The 18,140-nt window shown below is 37.5% G+C and overlaps 1 protein-coding gene across 6 annotated transcripts in view; it reads right to left on the bottom strand.

Annotated features, from left to right (window-relative positions):
* Positions 1–18,140, bottom strand: part of LOC117995764 (phosphatase and actin regulator 1) — a 58,317-nt gene that overhangs the window by 25,301 nt on the left and 14,876 nt on the right. For all 6 annotated transcript variants that reach the window (XM_034983761.2, XM_034983767.2, XM_034983797.2 and 3 more), the window contains 3 exons: positions 11,995–12,162; positions 11,474–11,572; positions 8,470–8,664 (listed from right to left, as the gene is read on the bottom strand). In XM_034983761.2, coding sequence (XP_034839652.1) covers positions 8,470–8,664; positions 11,474–11,572; positions 11,995–12,162 — 462 coding nt within the window. The remainder of the gene's footprint in view (positions 1–8,469; positions 8,665–11,473; positions 11,573–11,994; positions 12,163–18,140) is intronic.

The raw sequence follows: 18,140 nt of genomic DNA, 5'->3' as shown, positions 1-18,140 counted from the left end.
TTTTGTCCCTTAAAATCAAAGAGTTCCGATTTCCAAAGGGAAAAATCGAATCCATTTTAAAAAAACTAATCCATGCGGTTCAAGTCGTGGTCTACACTAATATTATAAAGAGGAAAGATTAGGTATTTTTGTATGCTTGTACCGAATAAACTCAAAAACTACTGAACCGATTTCAAAAATTCTTGCACCATTAGAATTTTGAATTATTCCTGAATAACATGGGACAATAATATATTAATCACTAGGAAAAAAAACGGCCAAGTGCGAGTCAGACTCGCGCACCGAGGGTTTCGTACTCGGGTATATTTTTTTTCGACATTTTGCACGATAAATCAAAACTATTATGCATAATAATAAATAAAAATATGTTTTCGAATTTTTAGGTAAAGCTCTTTCATATGGTAGCACTTGGTATAGCTGTTATCTTACTTTGAAAATTAAAAACATTAAATTTTTTTTGTGATGTAACCACTAAATCACGGTTTTCGGATTTATTACTTTATTTGTGCTATAAGACCTACCTACCTACTTTTAATGATTCTATGTCAACGGGAAGTACTCACCGAAGTGCGGGAGATCTTTTTGCAATTTTTGTCTTGTCTGTCTGTACGCGCATCACGCTATAACTACTAAACGGATTTAGATTAAATTTGATACAGAGTTAGCTGATAGTCCGACATATAGGGTAGTTTTTTTTCCAGAAAATATTTAGGGATTTTTCGGGATGCGGGATTTTTTATCGATTTTATTCCATAACTACGTAAAATTTGAACCGATTTTCATAATTATTTTTTCTTTAGAAAGGTTGTAGCCTGTAGGTACGCCAACTCGGTCCCATGTAAATTTGGTGAAGATTTGATGGACAGTTTCGGAAATAGAGGACGGAACTAACAGCAAATTAAATAAAATTTTAAAGAGGTAAAGTTTGTAAGTTTGTTTATAGGAAGTAATCTTTGGAACTACTGAACCGATTAAAAAAATTCTTTCACCAATAGAAAGGTACATTATTCCTGAGTGACATATACTATATTTTACATTCAAAAAAATTAGAAATCCCAACGAAAATTGAAATAAGCTACATGTGCGAAGTCGGAGCGGGTTATGCTATATATAATATATTAAAGAGAAAAATTGACTGACTGAAGCGTATTATTATAAGGCAAAAATGTCCATTTGATACCATTTCACAGCTCTACAGCTAAACAAATCTTAATAGTTTGCATTAGAGTCAGACAGGATATATGTATAATTTTAATCCCATGAATAGGTTCCCACTTCCCGGTTCTTAGTGGATTGTTAAAAAGGCTTAAACGGGGACGTAGTTTAAAAGCTAACCGCTTATAAAGGCTACGCACCTCTCAAGCACGCACAGCCCATGATATAGCCCATCATAGAGACCCGCGAAGCAGACGGCGCGGGCGGCCGGGGCTGCGCCACGCGCCTGTCGCGGGCCGGCGCGCGCGACACCGCGCTCGGGCTCCGCGCGCCACAGCGCGCCTCCACTCAACCCTCCCGCGCCCGCCCTGCGCGCTCTGGCCGCGGCACCGACACCGACTCCACATTATGCATGCTTTTTAATGAGGACTTTTTAATTAAACCGTGGAAACTTTGCTTCTCGTCCATGATATTGGAAAAGCTCTTCACTTTCTTAAGACCAGGTGATTTATCGTAGACTGTTATACAACATCATAAAAAATCAAAGTAAGATACAGACTGCAATGTTAATTCGTTAAAATCAAATGTGTACATTTTAACAAACAAAATAACTAACTAGTGTAAACAAAATTTAAAGTTATTGGCATTAGAAAGGGTTGTTTAAAGTGTTTTAAGAAAAACTTACCATGTAATTAAATTTGACTCATCAAGTCTAATAAATTAAATAGGTACCTAAGAAAAAATGCTGAAGAATAATTTAAAAGTTTTCTATCTTAAAATTGTAGATTTTTTTTATAGCGCCATGAGAAAATACACGGTGCACCGTGCGCGATGGCGTGCTGCGGCCGCTGGGATCGATGCCTGCTAAGTTTGCGCCTCGCAACCCATTACGGACCATTACGGTGCTGTTATAATTTGACACTGGCCTATTTAATTTCTATTGCGAACATTAAAGTAGGTATTTGAGGAAAAAAAGTCGTTCACAACACGTACGAGCCAAAAGTGGGACCAACCAAAATATTTTCAAGGGTGAAGAACACAGTAACGCAATATAAAATAATATATAGGGACACTTCAAAATATGCAGATCTATCTATACTTTGGTTATGTTTTAGAACACCTGCGACGATGCGACACATTTCATATTACCCTCGAGTGTGTAATTGGTCATTATCGTCGTGAGAAGAGATCGCCGGCAACACGGAGCCGGGACTACGGAGGTCGGGATTGCAGGAGTTATTGAGGATACCGCAGGAGCGTGAGTGGTGGAGCAGGCGAGTGAGGTTAGGTCTGCGGACTCGGAGCGCAGGCGGGCGCGGGCGCGGGCGGGCCAGCACTGAGGCGCGCGCCGCCGCCACCGCGCCCGCCCGGCCCCGCGCCTACAGCGCCCCTGCCGACACTCGATCTAGACTTGCTACAGCACCCCCTACATACTGGAAGCTTTAAAACCGCGACACAGGACGAAAAGCGAGCCTCTTCCGAGACTTCGGCTATCATGATTACCCACCTACCTAGTAGGTACGCACCTACCTACCAACCTTCTAGCATGTAATAGCTATAGATATTTTATATTATAAAGAGGTAAAGTTTGTAAGTTTGTTTGTAGGAGGTAATCTCTGGAACTACTGAACCGATTTCGAAAATTCTTTCACCAGTAGAAAGCCTATATTTTATTTTCAAAAAAAATTATAAAATGCTACCCGTGCAAAGCCAGGGCGGATCGCTAGTGTTAAATAGCCTAGTGGTTGATGTCGGCCTCCTATTCGAGCGATCTAGGTTCCTATACCGGGCATGCACCTCTACCTTATCGGAGTTGGGTACCTATACTTATGCATTTTATTTTATACTAATAATTATCACTCGCTTCAACGGCGAAGGAAAACATCATGAGAAAATTTGCATGCCCAAGAGTTCTCCATAATCCGCAATTAGCCAGCGTGGTGGACTATGACCTAAGCACTTCTCATTCATACTTAGTAAGGCTGGCGATGTATTAAAATGATGACCTCTTTATAACGAACTTAAACGCTAGGTACCCTATTTTGATTTAATTTATTTGATTTATTAAACAATATCCACGGTATGCTTATTGCTTACAGCAACGCCAAATCGAATACCGAGTAAAAAGTTACATATAATACAAAGTTTATTGAATTCACATAATATACTAATACTAGATGATGCCCGCGACTTCGTCCGCGTGGATTTAGGTTTTTAAAAATCCTGTAGGAACTCTTCAATTTTCCGGGATAAAAAGTAACCTATGTCCTTCCCCGGGATGCAAGCTATCCCTGTACCAAATTTCGTCAAATTCGGTTGAACGGTTGAGGCGTGAAAAGCTAGCAGACAGACAGACAGACAGACAGATAGACAGACAGACAGACACACTTTCGCATTTATAATATTAGATTGGATTATAAATACTAATATTAATATCTATTGGTATTTGGGACCAGCATATTTATTAGGTGCATGCCTAAGTATGACTGCACATTAAAAGGAAGCTTTGTCAATCTCGATCTCAAAATGGCAACAAAACATGTGAGTCTGTGCTTGAAAAGGTAATTAATTCTAATGTCTGTCTGGTGGTGACGTCACTTGCGGACTGCGGTGCGGCTTCGGCAGAGGGCGCAGTGGCGAGGGTCAACGCTCGGATCGTCCTGCCAGGAAGCCGCTAATACCCGCCACGCGTTGCTTTCCTTGGTTCATGAATACGCGCAACACGTTTCCGTCTTTTTACCCGAACGTCACTCAACCAGAAAGGGGATAGGGTGAAAGCATTACAATTTACAAGTGCAGCTGTGCAAAGCTTTCACGTTTGCATACAACGAGTAGTGGCTATGAAATATGAATAGCGTTTCGAAAACGTTTTTTAAATCCCTACAGGTCCAGTTATTGAGGATTGATAATATTTTAATACGCTCAAGGTATTGCTCAAGTCCAACTCAATTTTCATTCATACTAATATTATAAGTGCGAAAGTGTGTTTGTCTGTCTGCTAGCTTTTCACGGCCTAACGGTTTTGATGAAATTTGATACAGAGTTAGCTTATATCCCGGGGAAGGACATAGGCTACTTTTTATCCCGGAAAATTAAAGAGTTCCCACGGGATTTTAAAAACCTAAATCCACGCGGACGAAGTCGCGGGCATCATCTAGTTTGTAATAAAAGTTGCAACAATGATCATCCATCTTTATACTACTCAACCACTAAAGTTTCCCCTTTTCTGAAACTATATTTAATAAAATATTATTTCAAACAACAACGATTGGGTATTTGACTGAAATAAATTATTTCTCAGTGATTATTATTAAATAGAGGATCTTCTAAAATAAGTAAAATCCACGTCCTTTGTTAGTTTTAAGTGTAATAACCATTTTAAATTAAAGTACGCCATTATGATGTGACGTCACATTCCAGTATTTAAAAGCGCGCGTTTTGACGTTTGATAAAAAGTCACTGATTTGACTAGTTGTCAAACAGTCAAACTAGAGCCCTTGCGGGATTTTTTAAAGACCTAATTCCAGCAGGCCGATTGCCGTAAACTGACATGTGACATCGCAATAGAAATATCCTTAAGAATCGTGATCGTTACAGTTGATAAATTTGCTATCGCGGACGACTAATGCACTATATCGCATTTGGTCATTATCGACATTTTGATGACGTATTGGTAGCACGGACCTATTTATAACCCGACTGAATCGAATATCTATGGTAATCACTTGGTAATCTAGCAATTTACATGGACATAACAGTCTCCTAAATTTGGCTACGTTACTTATTACAAATAAGTAGTTAGTCTGTGGTAACTATTTAGAACCCCAGACCACAAAGTACAATTTTTTGTTGTTTTTCCTTAGTTTACGCGTTTGTTTTTTGTGATTAATTCTGCAACTTTGCTTGCTCCTCGGACTCCGGAGACTTAGTTTTTCTCACTGAACTTATACGCAAATGCCTGGGCACTGATTTGCCTAAGTATTGGGACCCTTATTGACGGACTGTGGCTGCTTGGAAGTTAGAACTCGTAAGTTAACAAACGTTATTATTCAATACAAGTAAAGGCTCTCATGCGGGTTTCCTCACGATCTTCCTTTTCCTTCACAGCTAAGCAAGTGATATTTAGTTGTTACAATGGTATTAAACTCCGAAAAGTTAGAGGAGTTTTAACAGCGTTTCATAAAGTACCTATTATACAAATTGAGTCCATTGCTACTGGTGGTTATGACTTCATAGTAAGTACCTCCACACTACAAGTGCTTTCTCGAGTATGTTTCCTTATGTATCTAGAGCTGCCTAAAACGTTGCTCTTCATATGAAAGTTTGGATGTTTCTTACTCCTTCGCACCACAAATATTTAAAGAAACAATTTGGATTAGCTAAATTAGTAACAAAGATACCATATACACTGATTCTAAAGTCTTCGCAGACAACGTCATACCTAAACAGAAGCTGGTAGTGCCTAGTGGTATAGATTAAGCAACACAGTCAGTGGTCACTTACTCAGTTATCATAATTTTTTTTCAGGCAAATGTGATACAGTGCTGCATTCATTTCTTCATCCTGACAAAGATATGGATTGGGATATGTTGTGAACTCGAGCTCTGGGACCCCGTGCAGAGACAAATAAAATAATGAACGGTGCCAGATTAGATTTATAAGAAGCAGATGGTGATATAATTAAAATGTCTGAATCTAATCTACTTTAACAAAAGAATACATAAAAAATCATCAAACTGTTGTTTTATTATAAGAAGCAGATGGTGATATAATTAAAATGTCTGAATCTAATCTACTTTAATAAAAGAATAGATAAAAAATCAACAAACTGTTGTTTTATTTGCCTAAATAATTTAAATTCCAAAGTAATTTCCAAAGCTAAATCAATTAAATCAGAAAATGATTTGACTTTTGGACATTACTTTGGTGAATAATTTTAGAAGTTCCCCGAAGAGCCTAGTGGTTAGGATGTCCACCTCTGAATAATTGAAGGTTGGGGGTTCAATTCTAGGTACGCATCTCTAAGAGTTATGTGCGTTTTAAACAATTAATTATACTTAACTTGATTTAGCGGTGAAGGAAACATCATGAGGAAATCTGCATGCCTGAGAGTTCTCCATATTGTTCTCAAAGGAGTCAAAGGTATACTATTATGTTCAGCTTGTCGCTGGCTCACTATAGAGTACGGTTCTCTTGAGTGTGAGAAGAGTTTTGGCCATAGTCTACCATGCTGGCCAAATGCGGATTGGTAGACTTCACTTCACACACCTTTGATAACATTTTGGAGAACTCTCAGGCATGCAGGTTTCCACACAATTTTTTCCATCACCGTTAAAGCAATGATATTTAATTATTATTTAGTTAAAATGCACATAACTGTTCTCCAAGAAGTTATAGGTGCGTGTAAAAAGTACTCTGTGATTCTCGTTTCTCAGTGCTAGTATACCTCTATATTTAATGTACTCTGTGCAGCAAACCTACTAATGAAAGAGTCATCACATATTCTTTTAAAAGTACTTATGAGACTTACATTAATCTAAAAATACTTTTATACTATTATACTAGCATCTAAAATTAATAATTGATTTCTTATCTAGCAGAAGAATTACTATAGCCTTTTTTAATCCCTTTCATAACTTTATTTTAATTAATATGAGTAGTAAAACGATTTGCGGATAGCTTATGTCACTGATAAAAACACCTCTCGAGTTGTTTCAATGAAAACCTCATTTGACGTAACATTTGTCGAGGTTCTTATATGACATCAAACTTCAAAACGCGTCCGCAATAGCATTTTTCATACAATAAATTTTATCGATAGTGTAAATGAACTGTCAAAACATTTTTTTGTCCACATCTATCCTTTGTGGACTGTCTCGCCGAACCGTGATAGGAAAACCATATTTTGACATTGATGCTGTCATTAAATGATAGATGCAGTCGATTCGCAATCGGCCTGCAGGCGGGCGAAGTCGTGGGCAAAAGCTAGCAAGTTATATACTGTATCATAAATTATGAAGTAGAGGTATTTTCATTTAAGTTTCGCATCACTCATTCCGGTGCCAACAACGCACGGATATGAGAACTAAGGTTTACTTCGTAGAATAACCAGTCGCACAGTGTAAATTACGTTCTTACTAGAAATGTACCTAATGTAAACGTAACGTAAAATATACAAAATTGAGTGTTGTGTTGCAATAACATTGACAGGAAATACGCGTTAAACAAATAAAAATTGTAATTATTAGAAATAAGAAATGCTTTCGACCAGACGCTCAAGATGCTCTCGAACGGAGCGTCTCGATGTGCAGCCTAAGTTGCCTAAAATACAGGCTCAGCTGCCGAGAAGAGTTCGGTCAGGTGATAGTAGCTAATCAAATCATAATATACAAGCACTGACTAAAGTAAAGTATCCAAACACCTCCAAAAAACGCACACCATGCAACTTCAAAGTGCTTCAGAGTTTGTAGCATGTTACAAGTATTGTTCCGGCCTAGGTGCGTTTTTGGCCTTTTGCATGACGTGGTGAGTTAATAATAATTTTAAATTAATTAAAAAGCGCTTTTGACACTAGGCCACTTTTTTCTTAAGTGAACCGTGGCTTAGTGGTCAAAGGACCTCCAGGTGCCATACTCAGGGCAGACGCAGTTTCGAATCCTGCTAGTTTCGCAATTTTTGATGTGTATTGAAAATTATTTAGAAATAGGTTTGTGGGAAGGAAGTGTAAGTGAAAACACTATCATAAAAATTATAAAAAGTGGTAAGCCAATTCCACAGAATTCAAAATAGGTAATTTTGTTATGGTATGGTAATTTACAATCTAACTATACTGTTGCTAAAGGTCTAATACGACAACACTAATTTTGAGTTGTAGGTAGCGCCATATTTGGTAAAACGTTTTTGCAAGGAAAACTGTAATAATTTTATTTCTATTTCATCTATTTTTATTTCATTCGGCTTTAGGCCATTGATTTATTTAATTATGTGGAATCAACTCTCCCTTCGGCGGTGTTTCCATTAGATTACAACATGGGGTTACGTATACTATATTATTTGTGAATTTGAAACAATTTTGTGTATTAATGCAGAAGTTTATGTCTTTAATAGATGGAAGACCGGACAGACAGCTGGATAAATGCAAATTCACCCAAGTAGACTCAAATACCTCGCTTTGCTCGATCATTAGGTGAGTTGCTTGACATGCTGTACTACACCGGTATTAAAGATAGCAGTATACCATTTCTACTTCCTTATTTAGAAGTCTGTGGTAAATTTATTTCTAGTGTGCGTAAACATCAAAAGCAGAACACATACCAATAACGTTGTTGTTCTGGTGATGGTGGTGTGCGGCGGCGGCGGCGGCCACGGCGGCGGCCAGCGCAGCCTGCTGCTGCGCTAGCTGCGCCGCCAGCTGCGCGTGGAGCGCCGCGTGCAAGCCCATCCGGTCCAGGCCCGGACCGTCGCGCTCGCTACGCGTCTCCTCCCCATATGTCGGGGATTCCTCCTCATCTAAATCACACAGAGGTCTTTCTTTAAATAGAATAGAATAGAATAATGTTTATTCGAGGTATATAGGTGGTACATGGTGTAGGCAATATCGTCCTGTACAGCAGGACAAAGAATTCGTCCCTTTCATGGAACGTACTTGTGATACGTATATAGTCCACGACAGGTCAACATTGCAATCGGGGTATGAGGCAGGGGGACGTCACGCACACTCGCACGTCACTTCCCTCGTCATTTCCTCCCCGATTGCCATTACATAAACGTATATTTACTTTCGTACGTACTTTACTAATGTTTCGTACGTACTTTTTAACGTACGTACTTTCTGTTTACTGCCAATTTGAATCGACCCTAAGGGGGTTAAATAGAGGATGATGTGAAGTCCCATAGGGTACACAGCTAATTTTATTTGTATAGTCCAGACAAAATGAGAAGTCACTCGCCATTTTAACTCTTCACCTTTAAAATAAGGACCAAAATCCTACTTTTGACATGACAGTTGACACATAAAGTTAAAATGGCGAGTGAGATCTCATTTTGTTCGCATTTATATCAGCTTGACTGATAGATTATATTGTTATATATATATAGGGTACAGTTTTTATGCCTGCTTATGTTATGTTATTAGACTTCATAATTTTACAGTACTAGATACTATTTTTAAACGTTGCATCAAATATATATATCCGTCTAATGTCATTTATTGAGACGCCCAGTTCTTACTCTAAGAGACGCCCGTTAAACTGTACAATACTTTTCCTAAGTAATGATTCAATACAGTATATATACAGCCAGGCCAGGTGTCCTGCAGTTTACAACGAATACAATGGAGTAAGTAAGTAACAATGATGGGAATAGATAAAATAGCATTCATGATGTTATAGTATTGTAACATAACATTGTCATAACAACGGTTAGGTATGTTGCGAACAGAGACAACAAATCTACAGGTACAGGATATAAAATTTTCAAAACCTTTAAAAGCATATTGTATTGTATAAAACGGGTACATACCACGATCAATTAGGCGATTTTTAACTACCGATATTTCGACTCAGTTGCATGAGTTGTTAGATAGATTGTTAGATAAAAATCGTCGAATTAATCGTGGTATGTACCCGTTTTATACAATACATTGGGGCTAATTCTCTTGTACACAATCTCTAAACTAAATTAACAGGTCTAAATCTTGTGCTATCCTTTTCCGCAAGCAACATTATGAAAGGGATAGCAATAGATTTAGACGTTCCATTTTGGTTTAGTTTAGAGATTGTGTACAATGGAATTAGCCACAATATGGTCGTTAAACCACGAAATAAGCTTAAAATCTTTAAATGCAGTTTTGGTTCATCAAGAAATCTACAGGTAAGTGTTTTTAGGCCTGAACATTCTTTGATCTTTGCCAAACTGATAACCTGAATAACGATAATGAAATGGAAGTAAATTAACAATTGACACATGATTTTTGAATGCAGGTAAGTCCACTTAATGAAAAACTCGCAATTTACGTTTAACTAGCGACCCACCCCGGCTTTATACGAGTAACTTGAGAGAAATTATTTCACTATAAGTACATTGTGTTTATGTAACTTTAAGGATGGGATCTATAGAGCGCACTCTGACTTAGCTTAGACTTAAGACCGAGTTAAAACGGGACAGAGCTATATCTGTCTCGTTTTAACTCAATCTTAAGTCTGAGCAAAGTCAAAATGCGCGTTATAGATCTCAGCCTAAGAATTTACACAGCGTCACACGTCAGAGAAGCTCTCAGATAGGATGACTTTTTTCCCGACTTAATTCACAAATTATCATCATAATTCATACCGGTAACTTATTTTCGGAAAATGTTCCTAAATTATACCTTTTCAAATTATACCTTGTTTATAATATTACGTAGTGAAGATGAACTTATTAAAATGTACCAATTTAAAAACCTCGGGACAATCACCCTGGACACCGCATGTTAAGGCAAATAATACCGCAACACTTCTGCTCAACTACTTCACCTTTGACAGAATGGGTCACTATCGGTTAAGCAACGTGGACTGCGTTCAATATTTGAATTCATAAGTGGATATGGCTTGTATCGATAGTCATCATAACGTCACATCTCTAGATTATACTATCGCGATATGTTTGTGAGGCGATATGATTCAGCGTGTTAAGGTTCGTACGCACCTGAGCGGCGCGGCGCGGCGCTTCAGCGAGCTGCACGTCGCGGCACAGAGCTTCAAAATATCATTTCTATCATTTTGTATGGCGCATATCGCACTAGAGCGGCGCTGCACAGCGCTTCACCGCGCGTTGCCGCGCGGCACGGCAGGAGAGAATATTTTGAAGCGCAGCGAAGCGACGCGCAGTGCAGTGACGCTAGTGCGACATACCCAGCGGCGCGGCGCGGCGCTTCGCGCTCGTACGCGAACGGGTATAAAAGTGACGCGCAAGTGACGCGAGGTGCCGCGTACTGAAGTTGTAGTGCGGTAGGCACCGTCGAGCGGCCTGAGGTGACGCGTTCTGCAGTCGGACTGAAGCGCCGCGCCGCGCCGCTCAGGTGCGTACGAACCTTTATTGTCTCCCGCGCGTCGCTGTTTTCTTTTTTTCGAAATAAGATTTCATAGAAAATCATGTAAGCGGTATAGTTCAGGCGGCACAAGACCGAGGAGTGTGGATGTTCCTACAAGAGACCTATGTCAAGCAGTCTTTCGGTTGACGATGATGATGGTAATCCAGGATCCAATCTATAAAAAAATAATCAACCCAGGCCACAGTACGATAAGGAGTTATTATTGTACATTATATTATTACAACTTACTAGCTTCGGGTACAGGGGTCACTGGACTCTCGGGCATAAGGATTCCTTTTTGGACTAACTCATCTCTATTTGCTCGGACGGATATCTTCCTTTCTAATTCTGCAAATCATAGAAACAAATTAATATTTTCGTATTTATTTAGATAAAAGTTTTTGATTAGCAATGAATGATTCAGCGGAGTTTGATATGAAAGTTTTCCTTTTCTTTAAAGTCGTCAGCATTGGGGTAGATATCAAAATGTGTATATTTTAAAATAAATAAGTTTAGAATGTTTAATTTAAAAATGATTTGACTAATATAATTTGAGAATATTACGTGTTTCAAATTTCGGTATCCTAAACATTTCAAACCGTTTGGTGTTTTGAATTTATGCATTCTAAACTTCAGTACGTATATATTTTAAATTATACATTTGATTTATACCCTCAGCAATGGTCTTTAGGATCATTCTTTAAATCTATTAATTTCAGATTTTGTTTTACACACTGCAAAATCTTAACCGGGATAGTAATTGCACTTACTTCTAGAAGCTTCTTCGAATTTCTCCGACTTTTTTTTCCGTTTCCATTTCCACGGTTTGAAAAGCCTACCAAACGCCGAGAATTTGGATTTTGTTCGCTCAGCGGGAGGTGTTCGCGCACCTGAGCCAAGGCTGTTCGTTCGTACTGCTGAACCATTTTGTTTTTTGGCTGTAAACAAAAATATTTCATAAATTATGTAATTCAATATACTAGAGCTATTAATGCTAATAAAATAATAGGTAGATAAGTTCCACATATTTTAATGTTCCCGAATCTCAAAAGCGTCTCAATACGAGTTTGTCAATCCTGGACATACTTTAAACGGGCAATTCTTCTCGTAAATTATTCTAAAGATTTGAATGTAATGTTGTATTTAGATTTTAGATACTAATACTTTCTAAAATATAAATATAGGAGTCATCTCAGAGCTCCAGCAGGAGTTCAGGGGATAACTAGGTTTCTCAGAAACGGCTCTAACGATTTGGGTGAAATTTTGTACATAGTTAATGTTTTACTTTCCAAGTTTATCTAGATAGATGTCATTCCTTAATTCCTGCAGGAATTGAGGGGTAACACCGATATCGCAATACATCTAGCAAAGCTCGGTCACACCCTGATACTGTAAGTAGGTATATTATGTGTTACATAATCAAGATATTAAGGTGTAATATCAAGGTGTATATTACACCTTTTAGGTCAAATGGGAACTAAAGATTCCCTGCATTCATACCATGTCACTGATAGCGTTGTCTAAAAATCTCTATGACATTCTTTCATTAGAACGTTTTCATAGCTTCGATATTCTGCATTAGCACTGCCAGCAATCGCTTGGCCGTGAATTGCTTGCTGCTCTACTGATTAATACGCACAATACCTTTTATAACCTTAGACATTATGTCAACAGTAATTGCACAACTTGGCCTACCCACCTATTTGCTCGAAATTCTTAGAATGGTCCATTTGAATGATGAGCTAATAGACAAACAATTGGTAGGTAGGTATTTACTGCTTTGTTCTATGTTGGTGATATATGATTACATTATGTATTTATCTTCTAAATTCGTTTTCCATGGCTAGAGGGCCGATATAGATAGGATGGTGCCCACTAATCAAATCAGCAACTTTTGAAACGCCAAAACGCGCACTTAGTATGGGAACTTGTATGAAATATTATAGATGTGACGTCATAAACATTTGAAGTACCTACCTACTTATTTAAAATGTTCAGCATACTTAAAACGAACAATGGACGTGGATTTTACGAAATTTGGAAGACTCTCTATTTATAATTATTTATTTTGAGATAGGCACCACCCCAATTACAAATTAAGTAGAGGTAGTAGTAGTTAAATACATAAATTAATTTACGCGAATTGTATTTACCTACCTACCTATATACCTACATTTTGATGTGACGTATAAACGATAACACATATTATATTTGTTGGGAATTCCAAAGGATGTCTTATCAACAATAGTTTGGTCTTTCAACTACATATTTTACTAGTAGCTTTATCCCGTGGCTTCTTCCGAGTTAATTTAGTTTATTTCTTAAATTCTGTTGTAATTTCTCAATCTCCTTTTTAGGGTTCCGCAGCCAAATGGCGAAAAACGGAACCCTTATGGATTCGTCATGTCTGTCTGTCTGTCCGTCCGTATGTCACAGCCACTTTTTTCCGAAACTATAAGACCTATACCTATTGTTGAAACTTGGTAAATAGATGTATTCTGTGAACCGCATTACCTGTAACTTCTAATATAAGAAAAGGATAAAACTAAAGAAATATATGTTGTACATAATGCAAACTTCCACCGAAAATTGGTTTGAACGAGATCTAGTAAGTAGTTTTTAGGGTTCAATACCTAAAAAGGAAAAACGGAACCCTTATAGGATCACTTTGTTGTCTGTCTGTCTGTCGGTCTGTCAAGAAACCTACAGGGTATTTAGGGCAGGTGGTAGGTCTTATAGCAGACATTCGGGGAAAATTTATTTTTATGCATCATAGTTTTTGAATAATCGTGCAAAATGTTGAAAAATACGACTGTAGTACGGAACCCTCGGTGCGCGAGCCTGGCTCGCACTTGGCCGGTTTTTTTTAGTGCAGGTCTGCGTTATAAACAAAATCTTAAGTATCTAGAGTTAGACCCAAAGGTTTGAGCTTGTAGTTCAGTCAGTTTCTCCTTTTTAGGGTTCCGTACCTCAAAAGGAAAAACATAACCCTTATAGGATCACTTTGTTGTCTGTCTGTCTGTCTGTCAAGAAATCTACAGGGTACTTCCCGTTCACCTAGAATCATGAAATTTGGCAGGTAGGTAGATCTTATAGCTGGCTTTAGGGGAAAAATCTGAAAACTATGAATTTGTAGTCACATCACACAAAAAAAAAATTGTGGTCGTAAACTAATAATTAGGTACCTAGTATTTTCCATTTTCGAAGTAAAATAACTATATCAAGTGGGGTATCATATCAAAGGTCTTCACCTGTACATTCTAAAACAGATTTTTATTTATTTTTATGCAACATAGTTTTTGAATTATCCTGCAAAATGTCGAAAAAATATGACTGTAGTACGGAACCCTCATTGCGCGAGCCTGACTCGCATTTGGCCGGTTTTTAATTTAATCTAAGTATACAGATTGAATTAGAACATATTTTACAGCCAGTCAACCAGTCGTTTAGGAAATTATGATTTAAATTCCAACAAGTTCAAAGAAAATAGAGATGGCTAAGTTATTTTATAAGCCAATAGATAAGGAAAAACTACTGTCAACAGTCATTCGATTGTATTGGCCAAATTGCAGCAACAATCTCTAAGACCTGTTACGATTTCGTAACAACTTAGACCTTCAGAACAACACTGAAATACATGTTCGAGATCTGTTAAAGATAAACGTACCTAACTATGCCAATACAAGCTACATATATCAAGTTTATACTTATCGGACAATGCATACACACATCGATAGTTAGTGGCCCCATTACGTCGAGTCTATTGTTAAGAATGTCCGCGTTCATTAGATAGAATAGTACAACCAAAGGAAACAATTCAGGTATTCAATCATAATATTAATAAGTACACGTACTTAAGTGAAAACTTTCGTCAATACCTAACAATCTTTAGCTTTACTTGAGTTTTAAAGATTTTTTTAATATTGACATATTTAACGATGAGATAACGAAGGTCGATGTCGAGGTAATGAAGGTCGATTTCGAAGTTACGAAAGCCAATTAGAGGTAACGAATAACTTCGACTTTGAGGTAGCGACAATCGACTTCGAGGTAACGACGTTTAATAACGAGGCAACGAAAGTCGATGTCGACGAAACTAAAGTTAATTTCAAAGAAACGATGGTCAAAGTCGAGGTTACAAAGAACGACTTCGAGGTAACGAAATTCAATATCGAGGTAACGAAGGTCGATTTGAGTTAACGATGGTCGATTTCGAGGTGACAAAGGTCAATGTTACGAAAGTCGATGTCGATGGAACGAAGGTCGATTTCGAGAAAACGAAGGTAGACTTCGAGGTAACGAAGTTCGATGGCGAGGTTAAGAAAGTCGATGTCGAGGAAATGAAGGTTGACGTGGTGTTAACGATGTTCGATGTATTTTGAGGTAACAAATTCGTCTTCGAGGCAACGATTGTCGACTTTGAGGTCATGAAGTTCGATGGCGAGAAAACGAAATGCACTTCGCATTTCGATGTCGTGGTAGCAAAATTCCATGTCGAGGTATAGTTCTTGCATTTCACGAAGGCCACTCACTCATGCTTGTTGTTAAGTCGTCTCGGTATACGTAAGGTACACTAAATGTGTGCGTTTGACAACGCTACCTCGCGACTTATTGGTCCGACATGCACGCACACTTACGCAATGACCATGTAAACAACGTTACCACAAGTAAAGTTCACTAGCCTTCGTGAATTGCAAGAATTGTAACGATTTAAGAGGTCATACAACTTTGGTAAACGTCACGGATATAGCTGGTCCTGGATTCAGAGGATAAAGGGCAATCGTCCGATGCCAAATATGTCAGACCGCTTGCGCTGAGTCGTTGTGTTATCTATTTATGACGCCTGAGAAACAAGTGATCGTGACCAAAACACGCCATATGGATATGGCTGGGTAATTTGTCGAAAGTAAGTACTAGCATTATACATGCGAATTAGTAATGTAAAAACTGACTTAAATCCTCTGAATCCAGTATCAGCCATATTGCTATATTTGTTGTGACCTCCTGGTGTATTATTGGAAATATAAAACCCAATAATTACTTTATTTTATTTCCTCAAGCTGATAGTTACTGGAATTTTGATATAAACTGTACGATAAATATTTAATATCCATAAATACCTTCTTATCATTCTGTTCTAATTATTATCAGACCATTCTAACGCGTACAAGCAGCAGCTAAGATAAGAAAAAGGCGAATAATGCATGATGAACAGCGACAGTCAAGAATTTAGACCAACAATTAAGTTACAATTTGTTTTCTTTGCCAGTGTTACTTTTGAATCACTTATTTTACTGTGAATGTTTTGACTTTTTTAGTGTTAAATAGGTACTTCTCGTGCTTTTCGGTGAATCGGTTTCAGGATTCTCGGTTGCAGAGGCTATGACCGCATTTGTCCCCGAAGCATATTTGTAACTTAAACGTTTGCGACGTTAGGATGCATCAATAGATAAGCGTAATACCTAGATGCTACTTTTGAAAATTAACTCTGTTTTGGTTTTTTGTTTGTTGGTCAACAAGTAAGCAGAGTGCCGACATTAAATAGGGCTCCTTTGGATACGAACCCTAAAAAACGTATCCTTTCATTCATCTTAAGATTTTGAGGATTTTTGTATCTTCTGAAAAATCACCCGTATGACAAGTTTTCTTCTTGATTAAAAGATTAAATTACATAGTACATACTATTATTAGTTCAATCTAAACTACGACTTCACTTAACCATAATTGGACCACAATATTCACGAATGAAAGATAGAGAAATTTCAATTTGGTTGTAGGTAAGTGGCACCGATTGCAGCACAACAGAGCTTGCTCGTATAAATGAATCGTTAATATCATATGTAACCGTTGCATTGATAACGTATGATAGAGATGCATCGTGCGGAACGGTTACAGCTTTCTGGCTTTCTTCTAAATACTCGTGACGTATCTATTCGTTTTGTATCTAACTTTTACCAAGTTTGGGATGTTAACGCTCAGCTTGTAGATGATATTCAATACCTGCTTTTAGAGTGATGTTTATATAAAAGGACTGTTGGAACAGATTTCATATCCAATTGAACCCAAAATAATTAAGTATTGGAATAAAAAAATCTTTCTATTTATAAAATCATGATTTATTCCATTTGCCAACAACAATACGAAAGTGGCGTCATGCATTTATGGACTTAGAGCCAGCGCGTGCCAGAACTTCGTTTCATTATAAAAGCTGAAAGTTTCTCTGCGTATTGTCCCCAAGACAGGGAGGAACGATCAGCGACTATGAAGTTTGGATCATGAAAGCTTTGGGAGATAACAGGTAATATAGGTATAAAAAATCTTACGTCAAATTAATCTTACGTTATTCAATTGATGGATTCCTTAATGATGAATTTGCGTGTAAGCAGCCCGTTGAGGTATCAGTTGCCCACAAGATAGTGTAGTAAATTGTTACATCTTGATAATATTGTTAAACATTGTAACTTATTATGATTTGAAAACAGTGATTGCCGAGTTATTTACTTGCAAGTTGCAAGCTCTTAAAACTCAGTAGAATTTACTTGATGGTGGAGTTCCAGAGACGTAGCGTGACATTAGGTGTCCTATATGAAATTTTTAAATTGAATTGGACAGTGTGATTCCTTGAAACAAATCGAAAATACGTTAGGAGGAATATGTTAGGATGATGCAACTATTGGTTTTATATCATATAAGTATTTAATTTACATAATTAAGTACATAATCAAATATTTTTTAATCTTTTATTTACAGGCTTTTACTTTTTGTATGTCAGCCTTTATTATTTATTTACTTAAGTATTAAAACTTTAGTGTTTAGTCCAAAATTTTCTTATATTGATATTTGCACGTAAAGTTCTTTTTAATGTAAGTAGGAACAGGAATGTTCTTGATGCTTAGCTCGTATCAAATCTATCAAT

This window comes from Maniola hyperantus, chromosome 3, assembly GCF_902806685.2.
Source record: "Maniola hyperantus chromosome 3, iAphHyp1.2, whole genome shotgun sequence".
NCBI lineage: Eukaryota > Metazoa > Arthropoda > Insecta > Lepidoptera > Nymphalidae > Maniola > Maniola hyperantus.
This window is presented reverse-complemented; position numbering and strand designations above follow the sequence as displayed.